The sequence below is a fragment of the Sciurus vulgaris genome (assembly GCF_902686455.1).
Source record: "Sciurus vulgaris genome assembly, chromosome: 11".
Taxonomy (NCBI): domain Eukaryota; kingdom Metazoa; phylum Chordata; class Mammalia; order Rodentia; family Sciuridae; genus Sciurus; species Sciurus vulgaris.
In genome coordinates this window covers 97,069,959-97,092,573 of record NC_136472.1, presented here as the reverse complement: position 1 = coordinate 97,092,573, position 22,615 = coordinate 97,069,959, and the positions used below count along the sequence as shown (strand labels likewise).

General features: G+C 37.0%; 1 protein-coding gene across 3 annotated transcripts in view; it reads right to left on the bottom strand.

The window, feature by feature from the left end:
• The window catches only part of ARHGAP42 (Rho GTPase activating protein 42), a 254,950-nt gene that overhangs the window by 14,900 nt on the left and 217,435 nt on the right, over window positions 1-22,615 (bottom strand). For 2 of the 3 annotated variants that reach the window (XM_079101943.1, XM_079101944.1), the window contains 8 exons: window positions 14,263-14,325; window positions 13,263-13,337; window positions 12,373-12,457; window positions 11,719-11,777; window positions 8,549-8,654; window positions 3,569-3,728; window positions 1,752-1,896; window positions 96-476 (listed from right to left, as the gene is read on the bottom strand). In XM_079101943.1, the coding sequence (XP_078958069.1) occupies window positions 96-476; window positions 1,752-1,896; window positions 3,569-3,728; window positions 8,549-8,654; window positions 11,719-11,777; window positions 12,373-12,457; window positions 13,263-13,337; window positions 14,263-14,325 (1,074 nt within the window). Of the gene's footprint in view, window positions 1-95; window positions 477-1,751; window positions 1,897-3,568; window positions 3,729-8,548; window positions 8,655-11,718; window positions 11,778-12,372; window positions 12,458-13,262; window positions 13,338-13,461; window positions 13,697-14,262; window positions 14,326-22,615 lie in introns of those variants that run through there. The other variant, XR_013757530.1, reaches the window with a different exon arrangement.

Below are 22,615 nucleotides of genomic sequence, written 5' to 3'. Positions count from 1 at the left end.
TCCTCCATTAACTTTATCCCTGCTTAATCATGCTGAGTAATCCAGCAAATGACACTAAGACAATGACATCTTGTACGTGCTCCAATCTGGCTTACCTTCAGCTGCAGAGATGGATCTGAGGGAGGAAGCAGAGGTTCTTTTCAGTCCTGAAAGGCCATAAGGTCCCTTCTTGACTAGGTCTATAGGCGGGGAAACGTCCCCTGGAGTAGTGACTGAGGCAACACTCTGGCAATCTGATTCTGCATCTGTTTTGGTTGCATCTTCTCTAGAACTTGATTCAGGACTAGTTGTCCAAAGAGCAAGACTTTTCTGTCCATTGGAAGATGATGGGGTTGCAATCCAGGGAATCCCTCCAGATTTCTCCCTGGGCTGGCAGGAAGCTGACTTTGTAGTGCTGTTTTGTTCAGATGAGTGAGAAGAGAGTGACTCAATGCTACCCATGGGGGTGCTGTCTGGGCTGCTGCTATAGGAGTCACCTGAGGAGGAGAGGAGGGAGAGAAGGAAGAGCAACAGCAGCTTTCTGTTGGTAACATGCCTCCAAGCCTTCCTTTCTCAGCTCACCACAAGCTTCCTGGCCACCTGACTCCTTTGACATATTAGGACATTGCCTGATATAGAGAGCAATCCTCAATACTGGAGAAAGGCTTTAAAATATGCATTTGAACTTGGTGAATGCACTGTCTCAAAACTCTTGTGGGAAGATTTTGCATGTACCTATGAACTAACTGCCCATATGTAATAACTTTGCTTCTGAAGTGAACTGACTTGAATTCAGACAAAATTTGCCATTGAAACAGGACCCAGAAGTAAAAGAAATAAGATTCCCTCATGATATTACAAGAAATCAATGGAAGGGAGTATATTAAAGATACATTTCTGCCTTCTTTTACTTTTCTGATCATGGGTGATTCCAAGTTACAATGTGCTGGAGTCTTCCTCCATTCAAAGGTACCAACAATGTTGTCAGCAAATTATAAACTGCTCACGATTTTCAAAGAAAAGATATTTCCCTTTTCTTACTAAGAGTACAGCAACATAAGAAACTCGTTGCTTAAATAGTTTTGTTTTTAATGTTCCTAAAGGAAAGTATAACAGAAAAATTAGAGAAACCATAATAAAGCATTTAAATTATTTCTGAATTAAAAATCACTAGAATCCATTTTATATCACATATTGGCAGTGGGAAAAAATTGGGGATTGGGGGTACAAAATAAAATGAGAAAGACCACATTTAATGTAAAAAATGTATCGCCATTGGTTGAGGCTGCCATCCATACCAACTGGGGGCTTGGCCCCAAATAAGTTAGAGATAATATGGGGTATTAGTTTTCATTTTATTTCTTTTCTCTTTCAGACACTTTGACACCTAAGAGATGATATTCTAAGAACATAATGTGAAGGAAACAAAGAAAGAAAATGACTGTTTCAGTCCAACTTTCTCTTGCTTTCTTATCTACCATTTTGACAAAAGGACAAAACCTGCTTCCAAGTAGCACCCAATGTACTCAATCACAGCTGCAGAAAAAAGAGCATTGAGCAAACTATTCTTTTCTTTTGAGCAATAATGAATTTGCTTGTCCAGGGAACCTTACAACTCTGATGACAGAGAGCATTATCAATGCTGGATAAGGGGGGCGTTCAGGAAGAGCCTCAGTGAGAAGATTTTCTCTTTCTACCTAAATGTCAATGAAGTGAGATCAAAATGAATTAAACAATGAAGAAAGCATCTCCCTAAGACCAGGCATACTTACTATCAGGCTCTGCCAGGCATGGCGTATACCTCCCTCTGGGCTTCCGGGAGCCGGTGGAGAGGCAGATTGCTCTAGTCCTTCGGGATCCAGACCGAGACTGAGGCTGAGGAAGAGGAATGCTTGGGTCTGGGGCGGTATGAAAAATCTACATAGAAGAAAAATGAACCGAGGTCAAAAAAGGCTGAAATTGCCATGTGCATCATCAAACAAGCTTTCAGAGCTACTAAATCATCTTAGAACTACCAAAGATGTTTGAGACAGGGAAAAAAAAAAAAAGAATGTCCTAGAGCAATGATAACTTCCTATCCAATTTAACAAGTAATGCTTCTAGGTTTCCCTTTTTATTTTCATTCATATCCCAATAGTGACATTCAGAAGATCTCCCAAAAGCTTTAAAAACTTTATAAATATTAGTAAGTGTCTATGTCAAGACATATCAATTCTTTTTACAGTAATATTCTCTTTCCACCTTTATCTTGGAAGAACATGACTTGAGTAAAAGATGCTCAATCTGTCATTTCTCCAGCAGAATGGCTCCTTGCTTCCAGGAGAAGGTGATTCAGTCTGTTGGCTCTTCACTGTCAAGGAATGTGACTAGCTGTACAGAGAGAAGTAAGCACAGCCACTGAGTGCAGCATTGTGCTCTTGGATCCTGAGAGAGTTTGCAACCTAAGTCATTAAAGACTCTCTCTCTCTCTCTTTTTGATATTGGGACTTGAACTCAGAACTACTCTACCACTGAGTATACCTAGCCCTAGTCGTTTAAAAAAATATATATATATATTTTTTTTAATTTTGAGACAGGGGCTCACTTAGTTGCCAAGGCTGGCCTCCAACTTGTGCTCTTCTTGCCTCCCAAATAGCTGGGATTACAGGTGTGTACCATTACACCTGGTTTAGGACATTCATTCTTCTGTGGGCACAAGGAAGGGATCCTGGGAAGTAGAGGGATGTGGTCATTCTCTCACAAGGAACAGATCAGACAAATGGAGTTTTGAATAGGTAGGCTTTAATGGCTGATTTTGCTTAATAATCCAGTTAAATAGGCTTTTATAGTTTCTTATTTTCATAGTTGGTCCAAGATCTCACTGTTCAAAGAAATCTTCCTCAGAGATTGGAAAGAGAGAACTTCAAATCTCCATCCTCTATTTTTTCTCTTATTAGGAGTCTTAACCTTAACATGTAATTAAGAGGATCATTCCAGAAAGATAGTGAAGATTAAAATAAACTTTGCCACAAAGTGATTTTAAGGTACTTCTGAATATAAGTAATAAACTGACTACATAAATGCTAAAGACAACATCAGTTGAATATTTTCCCTGAGAAATGGATGATGATATATAATGGGGGGTGGGAGTGAGAGAAGAATGGAGGAACTTTAGATTATGTAGAAGGAAATGAGAAGGAGGGGGTATGAGAAATGGTGGAATGAGAGACATCATTACCCTATGTACATGTAGGATTACACGAGTGGTATGAATCTACATCATGTAGAACCATAGAAAGGAAATGACGTACCCTGTTTATGTACAATGAATCAATATGTAGTCTGTAAAAAAATAAATAATTTAAAAAAAAGAAAGCAAATGATGCAGAAGAAAACAAGCCACTTGAAGGATGTGGAGAAGCAATGAACAAGTGAACAACACCAAAAAAATCAAAGTTCTTGTGAAGAAGTAATTTCCACAACACTGACAAGGTGGGCATTTTATAGGAATCTCAAATCACAATGTAAAGTTCAAAGACAATACAAATGCAAATTCTATTTTTAAAGCACGAAATAGAACTTTCTATTTGCACAGGAAAATCCAGCCTACCTTTTCATAGTGCTCTATCAGAATTTCAACCACTATGTTCTGAAATTTTATATTCATCATGGCAGCTACAGTTTCCTCCTGGGCTCTCATCAGAGTTGGACCAAATATGACACCAAGATTTGAGACAGTCATGAGATTTTGTTGGCTATGTAGTGATACTCTGCAAATACAGAATAAAAATATCTTAAGTTAAATGTTTAATAATTAGGAAATATTCTTTTCTATCAAACTTGTGACAAAGATTGTAAAACCTGTAAGTCACTGTGGGCTAATTTTCACAGTCAGTCTCAGTTGGCATGAGAAGATAACAGTCTAAAAAGAGATGCAAAAAGATCCTTCTAAAAATTTAATGAATTATTTTAAACTGAAGTCACTTTACTGTCCCATAGAACATTAGAATTTATTCTTCCTAAGTGCATTTTGTTATCCCTTATTCAATCTCCCTGTATCACCTCTCCCCACTCAGGTTCCTAACACAAGGAAATGATAAATGTTTAAGGAGATGGAAAGGCTATAATTGTCCTGATTTGATCAGTATAGACAATATACATTGAATTGTCACACTATACCAATTACTATGTGTCAATTAAAAAGTTTAGAAGATATAAAATCTTAACATTAGCCCAAATAAAACTAATAATTACAAAGGATAATTATTTCTATTGAAGAGAAAAAAAAATCTTGATTTTTCTAAATTGAGTAAAATTACCACAAGATCCTCTACTATTTGGAATTTTCTATTATATTCTACTTCTTTTAGAACAGATGATTAAGTTAGTTGCCATTGTATTTGGACTCAAGCATATTATTGAGAACCTATTTCAGGCTTCTTCATATACATTATTGCATTAATCATTACATTCTGTTACCTTACTAGACAGAGAAAAAACCTTACAGGCTCTTTAAACTAAAAATGATATACATGAGGTAATGCAAATTAGGAAGAGGTATTATTTCATTTCAGATCTTCTCATTGCAAGCCCAGGGTTTCCTTGAGTTCCCCAATATATCACTGGACAATACATGGATTTGTTCCCTCTTCCTTTTTCTTTCTGTTCCATCTAAAACTTTCCTGAATGCCTCAAATGCCTCCTAGTGTCAGGCACCATTCTAGGGAAATAGTGAGACAAGCAGATGTGGCAGCATCATTTAAAATCTCAAATATCAATGACTGGAGACAAGTAACTCCAGCAACTACCAAAAATGACGTAAACTAGTTTAATAATTTACTCTGGAGATTGGATACATTCTTAAGAGGGAATCTCATTGATTTGACTAATCTTCTAGTATAACCACTGATTTTTCTATCTTATTCCAGTCAGGATGTTGGAATGTAAAGCTCTAGGAAAGAATAAAACACAATATCAAGTTGATGTCTGATCACCAACTGTGTTTCAAGACCAAAAGCAACATTTATGGAAAATCCAGGCTTTTGGATATCCATGCAACTCTAGACACATGACAGGAAGACCTGACCTCTGTGTTGACTAAATTTTTTCCTAGAGCTCAAGAAAGTACTAGCTAAGCTGGGGGAGTGCTGCACACCTGTAATCCCAGCAGATCAGGAGGCTGAGGCAGGAGGATTGAGAGTTCAAAGTCAGCCTCAGCAAAAGTGAGGTGCTAAACTAACTACTCAATGAGACCCTGTCTCTAAATACAACACAAAATAGGACTGGGGATGTGGCTCAGTGGTCGAATTCAATCCCTGGTATTCTCCTCCCCACCAAAAAAAGGCACTAGCGAAAAGGGCTTTAAGTTAGAAGAAGAAGAGTTTCAATTCAGGTTTCCTTTTTTTTAAAATTCTATTATTATATATTAATTTATTGATACGCATTAGGCAATCTACTATGGAAAGCAGTATGTAAAGGCAGAGCCTATTTAGATTCAAAGTTTGGCCTCATTTCTTAGAAGCTGAGTGACGTTGGCCAAGTTACTCAACATCTCTTGGCTTTGGTTTTCTCATCTTTAAGTTACATATACCAATCCTAAATAGGGCTGTTAAGAGCATCAAATAAAATAATCAATTTAATTTAAATATGATCTCAATAGAATATTCTCCCTTAAAGTAAAATTGACTTAAGGCATACTTACCAAAATGTCATAGTTGCATAATGCAAATAAAACGGAATAACACTAATATTAGGTTTAGGAGTAAATATGGAGTAAATCTTAAAACCTTGATGTGTTTTGAAAAGCAGAGTTGATGAATACATTATATACAAGAAGGAGCATTTTGATGACCAATTTTCTCTTCATTGAACTTCCCTTCTCCTGGGCCACTTAACAGCTACAAACTCCTGTACTATTGGACCTACCACATTTAGAGATGTCATGTACTTGACAATGACCACACAAAGGAAGTAGGTAAGAGTGTGGTTTTACTGGACTAATAACAACACCAGGCAGTAATTCAAATCCACAGGAACAAATAAAAAAAGGAAGAAAACAGTAAATAAGAATGTTATATTAAACTCTATAAATGTATACTTGTTCTTTTTTCTTCCCTCAGTTTCTTTATGGGGCATTAGATTACATAAAATAATGATTAAGTAGTTTAAAAATGGCACGATAGCCTTTGTTTTAAAGATCCTCTCACCCTGCACACAAAGGCTTTTTAGAAAGGAAGCAATGATTTATATTATTTCTCAAATCTAATTAATGGGGATTTGGAATCAGTCCTTTGATCTTTGTAATCCCAACTTGATTCACTGGTTTTAAGTTTTTTGTCTTTGTTTTTGTTTTTCAGTTATGGAAGGTTTTCAGCTACCAAGGATTCTGTTACTCAAGTTAGCAGAGATCTGGAGGCACATCCTATAGGGGCTGCTTACTCAGTGGGGCTTCATCTTTTAGATTTTTTTCCCTCTCTCCGAGGTACTGGGGTGGAACCCAAGGCTTTGTGCACACCTGGCAAGTGTTCTATGACTTTGAAACACCCCCTTCACCACTACCAACTTTTAAATTTTATTTTGAGACAAGGTCTTGCTAAGTTGCCCAGGCTGGTCACAAACTCCACCCTCAACTGCTGAGTAGTTGGGATTGCAAGTGTGCACCACCACACCTGGTCTCTTGCATAGCTTTGTGTGAGTGTGCATGTGTGCATGCATGCATGGTGCTGGGCATCAAACCCAGGACCTCATGCATTTGCATTTGACCTATTATAAGTTCAAGAAAGGACCTAGGAATGGTGGTGAAGCATGGACAATTTTAAACACTCTGATACTCTGCCCTGCTTCTACCAGGATCAAAGTCACACATAGCCACATTAAGGGTAAAGCTTGAGTTAATCTAACATTCTGCCTAACTAAACCAAAACATTTTATGTGACATTCATGTGGCTTTTAAAAGCACGTTTTAAAAAAATGCATTGCTAGAAAATTACCTTTAAGACAGGCAAGATAATGCCTAATAAACAGTATGGCTGAATTTCATGAAGAGCTCATGTAATTCAAAACCATTCCTGGCCAAGGACAGTGAGTCCTTTGCTCATTAGCTAAGAGAAGTGCTGCTGTGGGTCAATAGTTAATGATAAACTTTGAATGATGGTGTTTCTAGTGAATTTACTTTTTTATTTTAAGTGGTGGTGGTGTGTATGGGGAGGGTTCACATCTCAAAGCCTGCGAGTTAAGATGAGAACTATTAACATGTTTATGTACCATTATTTCAAATGTGCATGGCTCAAATGAGCATAAATTGGGTAAACCCTTTTGGTAAACAGGAGAGGATTTTTTGGTACTCATTAAAATGAAAACTATCCTTACTAAATGGTCAACGATGCCGTAAGGTAGTTCTTAAGTAAGTTGAAAACCAAATTTATACTTTCGTTTACAAAAATATGGCAAAGAAACTTATTATTAAACATGTGTTGTATGTGTGTATCTTTCAAACTCCAGAGAGGTAAATACATCTGATGATTAATTTGATATATCAACTTTGCTAGACCACAATACTCGTAGATGTTTCATCAAAAAAATCAACCCAGTATTTCTGAGGTATTTTTCAGATGAGATTGACATTTAAATGACTATACTTTAAATAGAACGGACTACTGTCGATAGGTGGGTGGGCCTTTTTCAATCAGCCAAAGATCTTAGGAGGAAAAAAAAAAAAAAGAATTTCCAAAGGAGAAAGGAATTCTGCCTCCTACAGCCTCCTTATTTGAACTACAAATTTGTATTTTTCTTTTTACTGGTTCTTTTTAGTTATACATAACATTAGGATTCATTTTGATATGATTATAAAAGCACAGAATATAATTTGCTCTAATTCAGTCCCCAGTACTTCCCCTTTGCCTCTACTCCTTCCTACCCATTTCCCTTCCCTTTACCCTATGGATTTTTCTGCGATTGAGCTGCAACTTTAACTCTTCTCTGGATCTCCAGCCTGCCAGCCAGACCTACAGATTTCAAAAACTCCCAGCTTCCACAATTGTGTGAGCAAATTCCTTAAAATCAATCAATCTCTCTCACTTTTGCTTTCTCTCCTACAAACCCTATTACTTCTTGTTTCTCTGGAAACCTCTGACTAAAAACAATATCTATTTCACTGGTTATCTATCACCTATTGACAAAGATATTTAAGTAAATGGATGAACAGCAAAGTCAGAAAAGTTTTCAGAGACCAAGAGAAAACTGAACCTAGGGAAGAAATCTAATATTTCATCTAGGAACTTGTTGACTTTAGTAACACAGAGCAATGGTCTTCAGAATCACTGGTTACCATACACTTAAAAGAACTGGGCAAAAACCTACATACTCCTTCACACATTTTGAAGTTGACACTTAAGTGTTTTATCATTAGCTTAACAATTATGAATTACATAATCATTTGCATATTAAAACATATAAAAGTGTACACAAACATACACAGTCAATGGACTGATCACAATGGCAATGATACAGCACCACTATATATCTTATACAGTCATAAACAAGTTTCACTTTGAACAAGTAATTAAATAAACAATATAAGTTGAAGAATTACTTGACCAGGTGCTTTATTAAGATGTCCAGCATCTCTCTGTTTTTCTCCGGCAATTTGTGCACCAGTGCGTGTACAGCCTCCACTCTGTAGTTCTGGTCATCTGATTCTGTGATGTGATAAAGGTTGCAAATGCTCAAGTTTTAATTGCATTCAAATGTGTACATAAACATTGGTAATTTAACATCATCACACCCCCACCCCTCGTGCCTTACAAGCATTGCTTCGTGTAGTTCTATTATCATCAAAAGTACTAATTCCTGGTCATGAAGTTAGGAAGTAAAGCCAAACAGATTCAGTTCTTTGGATTCTACACATGCACTCTTAGTTACTGAACTACATGCTTTCGTATAATCACAACTCATCACCTGCTTGGGTTTGGCAACCCAGGGCAGAATATTACCTTTAGAAATGTGAATTAACAGCAATGAGTGCAGACCAATTGTGTATGATGATGCCTTAAACACTACCACATAGAACTGTCCTAGATATCAAACCCCAGGCAACCAGTGAAAGCCCAGATTCCTCTGCTAAATTTACAGATTCATAGGAAAAAAAAAAAAAAAAGAATGCCTTTTATTGAGTATTATTATGTAAATGGAGGCCCAGCTGATTCTGGGGACCAGCTATTTGGATACTGGGTGAGGAAAGGTATACGGAAAGGCAGATCATGTAAAAAGGCAGTCACCCCCACGGCTGGATGATCAAATGCAAGTAAGAAAATCCGAGTGGAAAGGGAGATAAGAATGAGACAGAAATACAACAAAGATTAGCGAGGAGAGACCCTGCAGAAATAGTGAGAAGACAAATGTCACTCTGAAACTTTGCTGTTCCTAGGTGCAGGTCACAGAAGGCCTGGCCCCTTCCCTGTCAAAGAATTCCGTGACACACCTCTTAGGCTTTGAGTTACTTCCCCATTATGGATTTTTCTAAATAACCTAATTTAGCATCTAATTAATAGAACCATCCTTGATTTAGACAAAAGATGAGTTCTTACGTACCAGAATTTTTTTTTAATTGTTTGTTCTATTTAGTTATGCATGACAGCAGATGTGCACAATGAATCAAAACGCATTCTGCTGTCAGGATATAGTTTAAATACCATTCTTATGGTTTGGATGTGAGGTGTTCCCCAAAACTCATGTGTGAGACAGTGCAAGAAGGTTCAGAGGAGAAAAAATTGATTTACAAAAATATTAACCCAATCAGTGATTTAATCCCCTGATACGGATTAACTGAGTGATAACTGAAGTGTGGGGTGTGGCTGAAGGAGACAGGAATTGGGGTGTGGCTTTGGGGTATATATTTGAGTATATATTTGTGAGTAGTCCCTCTCTCTCTCTCTCTCTCTCTCTCTGCTCCTGATCATCATGTGAACCGCTTCCATCTATCACACTCTTCCACCATGATGTTCTGCTCACCTGGAGCCCTGAGGAATGAGCTAGTCTTCTATGGACTAGACCTCTGAAACCATGAGCCTTCAAATAAACTCTTCTTCCTTTAAATTTGTTCTGGTCAGATCCTTGAGTCACAGCAGTGAAAAAGCTTACTAAAGCAACCATGGTACTGAATAATATGATTGCCATTTGCTACAGAAGCAAGTGGACAAAAACTTGTGACCAAAAGTTTGTATCAAGACAACCAATTCATTTTAACCACTTTAGCCAAGTTTTAGACAAATGGCTCAAATGTCACTTGCTCTGAAACAAAATCTCTCTGTATGAAAGGGTTCTATGTTAAGAGTCAGAGAGGGAAATAAAACAAACCCCAAATAAAAACACAAACAACAACTAGTGGGAAGCCCTTGTTTTGCCATAAATTTACTAGCATCCTTGGACAAGTCACCTGCCTGGGTCCTGATTTACTTGTCAATAAAATGAGAGGTTCGGGTTATATATTTTTTTAGGTACAGATTATTTTACAAAGAGAGGTTGCTGTGGAGGGAATGCAGCATGGAGAGCTTTCAGAAGAAAGCTAAGCAGCACAGGTGTTTCACAGGTCACGGGGTTGGCCATGAACTGAAAACCCAAGTCATTCAACTTTATCTGACACCTTCATCAGCAGACAGCATCTTCTGTGACATTATAATGTGTGACAGTAAACTAATGCAACTGATTCCTTTCCTGGACTGTGAAAAATACTCTTAAGTACAGTCATGCCTTATACAACCTAACAATAGAATGTTAACTTGGAACTGTAACTCGCAGCGATGGGATCAGATGGCAATCTGCACTTCAGTCTCAATGGCTGGAAAGTACGTTCTACTAACTTCTCAGGACCTGTTTGTTGCTATCTTCCAACCCCTCGCCTTCTGAGTTTTTCAACCTATCTACTAATTATTTAAATCTATCTATTCATAGAACATTGTGGCAGTCAAGAGCTAAGAAAATGTGAAAAGTACGTGATTATCACAAATAAATATAATGCTAGGGAAATGGGTTGGTGGGAGTATCTGTGGCTGGCCAAAAGTATCTGACTCTTCTTTCCAGATTTAGGAATACAGAAGTATTTTTCATGGCATAACTGTACATTTTTGAAGTTTCTATTATTTAATTATAAAGTTGCCCTCACAAGAAGTTGGTATTGGTCACTTAAGTAACGTGAAATCAGGATTTCTTTGTGGCCCTTTCTAATCCTACCAGACTGTCACCCCAATGAGATCGTAGTAAGTGGCAAAACACTGAGTTCATTCTGCAATTCTTATTGGCTTATAAGCTATTAAATATTGTTTGAAATTTTTAAATAGTTTTTATTGGCACATTTATAGTTATAGGTAACAGTGGACTTGGTTTTCATATAATCATTCATGGATTATAATTTGCTTTATTTGAATTCCCAGGCCTTTCACTTTCCCTCCCTTCTTCCCTCCCTACATTCCTCTTCCTCTACTCTACTGGTCTTCCTTCTATGTATTTATTTATTTTTAATTGGTGCTTTATAGATATACATATGGGTAGAATTTATGGTGGTATACTCATTTATGTACATAGCATAATTTGGTCGATTTCATTTCACAGTTCCCTTCTTTTCCCATCCCTTTTCCTTCCCTATCAATTTCTTTGACTCCACTGATTTGGGGAGAGGTGGTCAACTAGGGGATTTAAACCTATATGTCTAAGAAGTACAGCACACAACTACACCAATCATATGCATCAGATGCCAAGTGTACTTACTAACAGCAACAATAAAGTCTTTGTGCAACTTGTAAGTCATCAGTGGTTCTGCAAGGCACCTATGATGGAGAGGCAGAGCAGGTTTAGAATGGCATTATCTTTTGTCCTCACTGTCCCCCACCCCCAAAGTTTCAGTGGTTGATTATATTTTGTCAACTAAAAATTAATAAATAAAACTATAAGAAGTAGGTGATTAGGTTCTATAAGGTCTTAGTAGACAGATTCCAGGCAGACCTAAAATGCAGACCTCAAAAACATCAATGACCCTTAGTGCTTTTTGCAATAGCTGTATTAAAAGGGGAGGTGGGGAGACAAAACTTCCATTTCAAGAGAACTAACTTCAGGAACAAAACCCGTCTGTTATGTGAATAGTAGTTTTTGTAAAAAATTATATCAATTTGCTTAAAAATATGTGAAGACCTCACATACAAACTCAATCTGAAACAAAAAATACTAACTCGTTGGTATCACTATGAGAAAAGCAAGTGGGAGTTCCAGAATGCTGGCTGCAGGTGTTACTGCCTTGTGCAAGGCCTCCAGGGCAGGCCTTGTATAAAGGAGTGGAGCTGGTGAACAGGTCCCCTGAGGTCATGTGATCGCTGCCCTCAGAGGGGTGAGAGCCGCATCCAGAGTGCCAGGAGTCCAAGCCCTCACCTGAGGTAGTTTTTCAGCCCACTCGTTATGGTCTTATTGTCCCACAGCTCAATATCAATGTCGATATCAGGAGGGGATTTTGGAGCTGGAAAGAATAAAAAGATATTTTAATCTCTGCAATTCAAAACATTACTTGCACTGTTATAAAAATGAACATGAAGTAAGTAGAGAGAGGCATTCTAAGGGCACTAATAGTTAACTTTAGGATCACCATTAGTGTGAGCTGGTAGGACGCTCACTCTGAGCCTAAACCTCAAAGATATCTAGGGAATAAGAGTCCCCCAGATCAAATTATTGTTAATTGTTAACATGACAGAGTGCTTCATAGGCACCTGGTATGTTTTTAAGCACTTTGTGTGGATTAACATATTCAATTCTCACAACTCTTAAGAGGAATATTATCCACAGTCTATAAATGAGGAGGCTGAGACACAGAGAGATTAAACAATTCCCTAAGGTCACAAAGGTTTTAAGTGGCCAAGCTGGGATTTCATGTTGGGTAATCTGATTCTGGAATCCATGCATCTTACTGTATCTCTAACAAGCTAAAGGAAGCTGGGGATAAAGTCCAACTTTATAAAAATGCCCCCTGAGATTCTGACTGTTCATATACTACAGGTGATTACTAAGAATAGTCCAGGAGCTAGGGGTACAGCTCAGTGGCAGAGCATATGCTTAGCAACTGTGAGGCCCTGGGTGTGATCTCCAGCACTGTCCCCTCTCTCTGCCCCACTGCTCCTCCACCAACAAAAAGTGAATTGTAACAATTTTAAATATTTGAAAATACTCAGAGACAAACAATCATCTATATTTCAAAGACATTTATAGTTTGTGTTACCTATAAGAGTAAAAAAAATTAATTAAAAGCTTTTGTTTCATTCAAAACTTACAAAATGTGGTGTTCATGAGCTTTTGAACTTTGGAATTCACTCCTCCTATTCGGTACAGTCCTAAAATGGTGATGCCTAATGGGAAGAAAAATCACAGGAAAATGGCTTGAGATACAGCTTCCCAAGTACAGAATGTTAAAAACTCAGACATATGCCTATACAGCATTTGAAAGCTATTTATCCAATTTTGCAGTCTAACCTTAGCAAACTTATCCTGGAAACATCCATCAGACATCTGTTTCTCAGAGCTGACACTGAACAGTGATTTGAAAGTCTCTGAAGATCTTCAGAGTGGCAAAGTACACATCCCTAGTCACCATTATGTGAATATAAACAAAGCTTCGGTGATGGGAAGACATGACCAGTATTCCTCACCTTCCATTTCTTCAGAGTCATGGAGTCCTGCATCTTGACCAGTCCTATGGTATTTATATCTTTATTTTAAAGGAGAGGATACATTTTCAGAGAATTCAAGACACCCACTTAACCTCTCAAAACTTTTAAGTGGCTACACCAAAACTTTGAATGTAAGTTTATAGAACTTCATGGTCCAGTATGATTTTTGCTTTAGGAAAGTTTTTCTGGAAGTGAAACTAACTGGAGTGTGCTTTAAGAGAGGTCAAGATGAATATGAGGTCCCAAAAGGGGACACTGGCTAAAATTACTAAGGGAAAGAAAACAGGGCAGGAAAGGGGTGAAGACAAGTTCCTTAAACATCTCACCTCCCCAGTGCTTAAAAAAAATTAAAGAGGTACTTATTATAATAAATGATACATAGCCCATAAGTAGTAAAATTAAGAAAAATTCTTAAAAAGTAGTACGATCTTAATAAACTGAAGTTCGAAATTTGTGTATTTATGTAATTTAAACTTTTATGTCATTCTTAGAATTAATCTTGTGTTAATGTTTAAAAATGCACCTTCATTTTCTCCTTTGAGATGTTTCCATGTGGGCATGGGGCACACAATGCTAATAAGGGTACCTGTTGGGCCACACTCACCTCTTGCTTCCACAGCTTGAATGCATTTCCTCACAAAGTTGAACCCTGCTTCATTTAAGTACACTGAAAGAGGAAACCACGTTTAAGTGCTGATGTTGGATTCAGATGGCCCGTCAGCTGACTCTGTGCACTGTGCCTTCTCATCTGAACTTCACAGTGGTTGCAAATATTTGAATTTGTCAAATATTTTGGCTTAAGTGGAGCAGGGAGGCTCACAATCACAGTAGTTATATCAACCTGCTTACTAAGAAACAAATCCCTCACAAAGTACACTACACTGATCCCAAACTTACTCCTACAATGAATGTTATCACTTGCTGACAGAAGCAAATGCGGGAAGAATGAATCTTGATGGTAAGTGGAAAATTATCTTAAAGACTTTCATATATTCCTTCCTAGGGATTCTCAAAACAACATTATGAGGATTTTAAGATGATTCATTGGGTCACAAAAACATCACTTCTCTGTGTTGTAAGCGCTATGGTTAGGATTTAATTCATGTTACATCTTATTTCATAATCAGAATAATTCAAAACATGCCCAGTATACTAAAAATTCCCTAGTGTTCCTTGATTACTAAGATAGCAAATGATGTCCACTTTTAGTCAGGTTTTCTTCAAGTCTTTTTTTTTTTTAAAGTGGTAGGATGAGAATTTGATTACTTACATAAAGAAAAAGTTTTTAAAAATGCAAAGTGACACCCAGGGAAAAATTTTTAAAAATCTTATTGTATTATAATGAATCATATGTGGTATAGTTACAATATTTTGAAATATTCTCTAATAATAACAAATGAAGATAATTGAAATCAATAAAAGTTTAAAGTAGGATCCATTTTAAAATGATACTATCAAAAGCATCAAACAGATTCAATGCAATCCCCATCAAAATGGCAATAATATTCCTCACAGAACTAGAAAAAACAGCACTAAAATTCATGTGGACAAATTAAGAGTCCCAGAATAGCCAAAGCAATCCTGAGCAAAATGAGTGATGTGAAGGCATCATTACAATACCTGATCTCGAATTATACTACAGAGTTATAGTAACAAAAACAGCATGGTATTGGCACCAAACGGGACACAAAGACCAATGGAATAGAAGACACAGAAACGAACCCACATGAATACTGTTATCTGATACTAGACAAAGATACCAAGAATCATATTTTGGAGAAAAGATACTCTTTTTAATAAATGCTGATGGGAAAACTAGAAATCCAAATGTAGAATAATGAAGCTGGACCCCTACCTCACACCCTGCACAAAAGTCAACTTAAAGTGGATTAAAGACCTAGGAATTAAGACCTGAAACACTATAAATGTTAGAAGAAAATGTAGGCCCAACACTCCAACATATGGACATAGGAGCCAATTTCTTTAACAAGACTCCTAAAAGTGCAAGAAATAAAATATCAATATGCGACACCATCAAACTAAAATGCTTCTACACAGCAAAAGAAACAAGAGTTTGAAGAAAGAGCTTACAGAATGGAAGATCTTTGCCACCTGCTTCTCAGATAGGGCATTAATATTGAGAACACATCAAAGTATGCAAAAATAAATTAACACCAAAATAGCAAATAACCCAATAAATTAATGGCAAAAGAACTAAACAGACACTTCTCAAAAGAAATATGGTCAACAAATATATGAAAAAATGATCAATCTCTAACAATTGGCGAAATGCAAACCAAAATCATATTAAGATTTTACTTCACTCCAGTCAGAATGGCAATTACCAAAATACATAGAATAAGTGTCCATGAGGATGTCGGGGAGAAGTTACACTAATACTTTGTTGGTGGAACTGTAAATAGTTCAATCATTCTGGAAAACAACATGGAGATTCCTCAAAAAACTAGGAATAGAACTGCCATATGATCTAGCTATCCCACTCCTCATTATCTATACAAAAGTTCTAAAATCAGCATACTATAGGGATGCAGATATATCAAGGTTTGTAGCAGCAAAATTCACAACAGCCAGACTATGGAACCAACATAGATGAGTGGATAAAGAAAGCATGATATACATAAACAATGGAGTATTACTCAGACACGAAAAGGAAACAGATGAGTGGATAGAGAAAATATGGTATATATTAACAATGGGGTATTACTCAGTCATGAAAAAGAATGAAGTTTTATAATTTGCCAGTAAATGGATGGAACTGAAGACTATAATGCTAACTGAAATAGACTCAGAAAGTCAAGAGTCAAATGTTTTCTCTGATATGTGGGAAATTAGGGAAGAAAGAGAGAAAGAGAGAGAGAGAGAAACAAAAACACAAGAAATTGGGGGGGATTTCATCAAAATAAAGAGCAGGGGAATAGAAGAAGAGGGGGAGAGAGGAAGAACAAGATCAGGAAAAATACTGTTAATGAATCAGACCCAATTTTTCAACGTACATATATATGACTGATTATACTACAATGAATCTCATCATTATGTATATCCACAAGATGCTAATTGTAAAAAAAAAAACGTAAATAAGTGGAAAGATCAGTAGAGTACAGGAAAGGGAACAGGGGGAGGATAAGGGTAAGTACGGGGGACTTAATTGGAGCAAACAATACTCCATGTATTTATAATTATGTCAAATTAAATCATAATGTTTAATATAACTATTATGAACCAATATCAAAATGATGGATTAAATATATACATATAGCTCACAGTAATGAACCACTGATAAAAAGCATATACCAGAAAAATTTGATTCAAGAAAGACAAAATAAAAATTTTGAAGAAATATTAGATACAGAAAATCAGTGAAGCTGAATGGGTTAACAGACAGGTTTGAGAAGTCTGTGGCCCTGAAATAAGGGTTAGTGACACAGAAGGATACTTATTATGTGTGGTGAAGTGGGAAATCTAACCTATAAGACCATATGGTCTTCTCTATAAGTAGAAATTTGAGGTTATAAATACTTCTGTTATCCTAGATAAAAATTCCAGAGATGGATGCAAACTGTTGATAGGAAGAAGAGGGTGGAAGGTACGGATTGTCATCTGTATTCACCAGACTTCAGAATTGGCTATTTTTAAATAAATCTATTTAGCACTTTAAAAATACTGCAGTACTCTAGAAATAAAATTGCCCAAAATTAAAATGTGCCTGACTATCAAGAGGAACTAGTGTGTGTATTTCTTTGTTCCTAGTGTCCTAGGTCAAGAGAACAGAGCTCAGTGGAAGCTCCAAGTGAACTCAATATACAAGAATAAATGACCATGCAAGATATATTAAGAGGAGGAGGAGATTTTTAAAAAATTTTTGTGAAAACTGACTGGCAAAATAAATGAAAGGAGTTATTATATATAAAAATAGAATTTTAAAAAATATTCACTGAGAAAAATAAGCAATTACAAGGCTGTCTCTCAAGGGTATAAAGAGATTTTTAAGCAGCATTACCTCATTCTAATAAACCAATATCACAGGGTCACTACGTAGACTAGAACTTTACAGTCAGGTGGTTTGACTGAGGGTGCTGTTGCCTTGGTGAATATGTGAATCCTGCACTTAGCATCCTTTATATGAGCAAACAGGACATTACCAATCAGTTCAGAGATGTAGAAAAATACAAAATGCACTGTGTTGGCAAAAATAACTGCATTTTTGTCTGTTGCCTCTGACCATCCTTTGCTTTGCTCAAAGAGCATGGTTCCATGGTGCAGAGACAGGACCCAGCTTGGTTTACAGCCAGGCCACCTGGGGTTGGGACCTCACTTCACTATTCCTGAAGGATTGTGCCTATTAACTTCTATGAACTTGGATTCCTTCATTGTATAAAACGGGGAAGTGACTAAACACGTGGAGAGTCACAGTGAGATGAGGACTGAGCCGGTGAAGTACTGAAGACCACCTAACACAGGAGCAAGCAAGTCAAGGGAGTGCCAGTTTCCTTCTCCCTCCGCTCCTGTCTACACAAATCACGGCCACAGAAGGGCAATGATGAATGAAACCAGTAGTTCTAACCAGAGAGAGACCCAAGTTACTCTCCCACTTAAAAGCTGTGTTACTGGGCATGTTTTAACCTCTCTGGGCCTTAATTTCCTCACCTATAAAATGAGGATAACAGTGATCTCTTCCTTACAGGAATGTTTAAGGATAAAATAAATTAACATTTGCAAAGCTTCAAGAATAGTGCTTCCAATAAAGTAAGTGCTATAGAGTATTGGCTAAGTGCCTACGTAGGAACATTTTATGATTAAGACATGCCTTATTTCACTTAGCATGAATCTCATCATAATTTATATCCATAAGTAATTAATTTTAAAACAATAACTACGGGTAAATAGCAGAAATAGAGGGAAAGGAGTAAGGGTGGGGGAAGGGAAGGAGAAGGAGAGGTACTGGGGTCTGAATTAGAACAAGATATATTCCATGCTTGTATCGTTATGTCAAAATGGATTCAACTGTCATGTATGACTAAAAAGAATCAACTAAAAAAAATAAAATAAAATAACAAATTACACTTCCTGTGTCAAAAAAAAAAAAAAAAAAAAAAGACATGCCTTACGTGGCATGGCTGAAATCACTAGAGCTTTAGGGATGTCAATCAGGAACACTATTTTTCAAAGAGGCATATTACATTACTTTTTTTTTTTATTTACAATGATTTGTTTCTTTAATAGACAAAGCTCAAGCATAAAATGGTGAGGCCATGTGTGCCTTGGTGGCCACTGAAGATAAACTAGATATTAAGAAATGTATTTCTGTGCTCATTATAGTTCAGTAAATCACAATGAGCAAAGATTAGTTTTTTGCAGGGACTGAAGAGACTGCAGCAGACTGGAATTATTGCTCACTCATCTTTGTTGCCCCTTCCTGCAGGAAGATTTTATTTCTCAGCATCCTCAAAGACGGGTGTGGCCAAGTGACATACACTATCCAATGAAATAAGAATGGAAGTGACGTGTCACTACCCAGCAGACCCTCAGAGCCAGGAGATGGCTCGCCATTTCTTATTTTGCTGGCTTAGGATCTGTAATGACAGAGAAGGAGGCAACTCTTACCAATGTGAGTTTCAGAGTGAAAACTAGGGGACAGCTGCTGTTAACCTAGGTGGATGTGTACTATGAATAAGAAATGAGCCTCTACTGTTGTGAGCCTCTGAGATCTGAGGATAATTCGTTACCACAGCCTGACCTGAGCAGTTCTAATTTAACTATGAAAATCTTAAGCAATTCACTGCAGCAGCAAATAAAGTCAATCCTACACCATTAGCTTTGCCTTCCTTGACTGGAAAACATCCATTTTTTGGACAATGCACATAACAAAGCCAGCACAGAACAAGAAGTGGCAGCACCTACTTGTGGATGCTTTTCAAAGGACTATTCCATAGTTCCTCCTTTTGAGTACCCAGCATTTTCTGGTGAAATCTGAGGACAACATGGTTCTGTTTGTCTCCTGATGAGCTGATATAAGAGGTAGTCTCACAAGGAGTGTCGTTTATCAGTAAAGAAACGGGCAAACATTAACTGCATTGGAAAATGAGAAATTTTCCAAAGACATGAAGGGATTACTATACATAATATGTTATTAATGAGAATTCAACTAAACGTGTTTTCTATAGCCTAAAAACAGAAAGAAAAAAACTGTTTACTCCTTAGTGTTCATGAGATATCCATGGAAAGAGTTATAACTAAATCAGTTTGCACCATTAAAAGAGGCAAAACATTGTCATAATTGTCTTTCAGTGGAAGACAAGGTACTCCTGCTTCCCTATAGAGAAAAGGGTGTAGCCATCCTACACAGCGGAAATACGGATCGCTGGATCAGGGCTCAGGGCCTGGTGCAGAGCGGTCGTCTAAGATATGCTTATTGATTGGTGGTTTGACAGTTATTTGTACCAGGCTTGCTCGAGTACCTTCCCTGATATCTTCTTTGAGGACTCAAGTTTATCAGCTCACAGAAGCTACTTTTGTGAATTCCTTCCTAAATCTAGTCTGTACCCCAACCCTGTATCTCCCTGTTTTAGAGAAGACCAGAGGGATGCTCTGAATCTGCTACTAGCAAACTCCCAGGAATTTAAATTTTATAATATGAATGCTATTTGGCCTCCAGGGATAGAAGGCAGACTAACTTAATGAACTTAATTTATTCAATCAAAAGTTAAGTTTAAACATATTTTCCCTCCGGAAACTCTTCAGGGCTAAAGCTTTTATTGAAACTCAAATAAAGTTTCCATAAGGCAGTTTTGCAGCACAAAAGCTATTAATCTCGACAGAATTCAAACAGCCATGAGGAAAAAAAAAAAAATGAATAGAACTAACAAAGCAAAAGTCCTTGTACTTTCGATTTCCTACTCATTCAAAACCCAGGATGTCTTTACAGATGTAATCTGCTTGGCCTTACGGTACATTCTTAGGGCTGAGAAAACAAAGCAACACTTGTCTTTAATTTATAATTCACTTTTGTAATCCACCTTTTCAGACTAAGTCACGGTCATCTAATGTCATATGAATACATTCAGGGGTATTCACAGGACTGATGGACCTTTCCTCTTCTTAAAGGGTTAACAGTGAACACTCTACAACACGGGCCCAGATTGTTCTCTCATCTTGGTCTGCCCATGAAGAGCATTGGAGCAAGGACTCTCTTTGAGGGAAATAAAGTTGTGTTAGATCACAGGTCTAGGGGATGAAGGACAATGTCACCTAGGATGTCTGAGAACTTTCAGAAGTGAATTAAACAGCAGTAGAAAACTATAAGAGAGACTGCAATTGCCTAGAGTAAGAAGAATATGCTTAATTTTTCTCTTTATTGCTGGGGAGACTATTCCTAGATACACATGGGGAAAGTCACTGAAATAGTCGCCAAAATTTAGAGTTGTTCAGAAATTTTTAAATTATCCTCTGCTTCAATCTCTTCAATTCTGTATGAGGACTAAACTCCTAAACTCTAGGTGACTTTACCGTTACATGCCTAAATAGTGACTCTTATTAGCAGACAGAGTAAAAAGAACTCCTTAATCTTATTCACAATACCTGCAATAAAGCACATGCACAATGGGATATTATTGAATTGACTATATAAAAGAATGAGATTTAAGTACTTTTTCTTTCACAAATAGTCCCTTTGTCCAGATCTAGGGGTGAAGGACCAGTTAAAAATCCATCATACAAAACTCATGTTTGAGTGGGTACAAGGCTCATGGAACCAGGACAGAATGCCAAAGAAAAAAAACCTAGAAAAAATACTAAGTGCCTTTGCCTTTATAAAGACCAGTTCCAAGAGTGGGGGGGGGGGGGGGGGGGGTCTTAAAAAGTATGTCAAAAAAGATGCTTTGTGTCCGTGTAAAATGAGTTCAAATAGCAGAATTAAGAAGAATGACTGGTAAGCTATTTTTTAACAAAATATCTCCAATAGCATAGTTTGAGATTCCAATCTTTTTTTTTTTTTTTTTTTTTTTTTTTTTTTGATCCTAGGGATTAAACCCAGAGGTATTCTACCACTGCACTACATTCCCAGTCCTTTTGGTTTTTCATTTTGAGACTGTCTCCCTAAGTTGCCCAGGCTGGCCTTGCTCTTGTAATTCTACTGCCTCAGCCTCCTGAGTAGCTGGGATTACAGGTGGGCACCATCACGCTTAGCACTAGTTCTCATCTTAGATGAATGGCATTTATTGAATACTGATAACATGTTACTACCCTCAAAATGAATTAATTCCCAAAGTCTCACAATTTTAAGAAAAGAACATTGTAGCCTATTGTATAGCCAAAAGGACATTTGTGGATTTAATATCCTATAATGGGCTAGTACTTTGGTGTTATACTTGATGCTTTTACATAAAGGATACCCAATTATAAAGTCTTATCTCTACTACCTATACACTGAAAATGATGAATTACAAGTAACCACAAGGCATGGACACTTTTTTATATTAGGCTTTAAAGGAGTCTCATGATTCTACCAGCACAGCCTAGATTCATTCTTCATTCCATGGCAAATACTCTGCATTCACAGTACAGCTATGTTAGGACACAAGATAGTTCTTACTCTGCTGTTTTTAGGGTTCTCATTATGACTACTTTGAGTGATTGCCATTCCAAACAAATTTGTAGCTGAGTTTCATGTTTTACTGTATAAAACTTCATTATTATCTTTTTTTTTTTTTTTTTTTTTTTTTTTTTGTGGTGCTGGGAATTAGAACCTAGGGCCTTGTGCAGGTGAGGCAAGCACTCTACCAAGTAAGCTACATCCCCAGTCCATTGTTATTATCTTTAGCAGTTCATAAATATAAACACATATCCCCCCGACACAGCAAAAAAAACAAAAACAAAAACAAACAAACAAAAAAACCTGAGTTTCCAAAGGATAACAAGAATATGTTAGTAAAAACAGAATC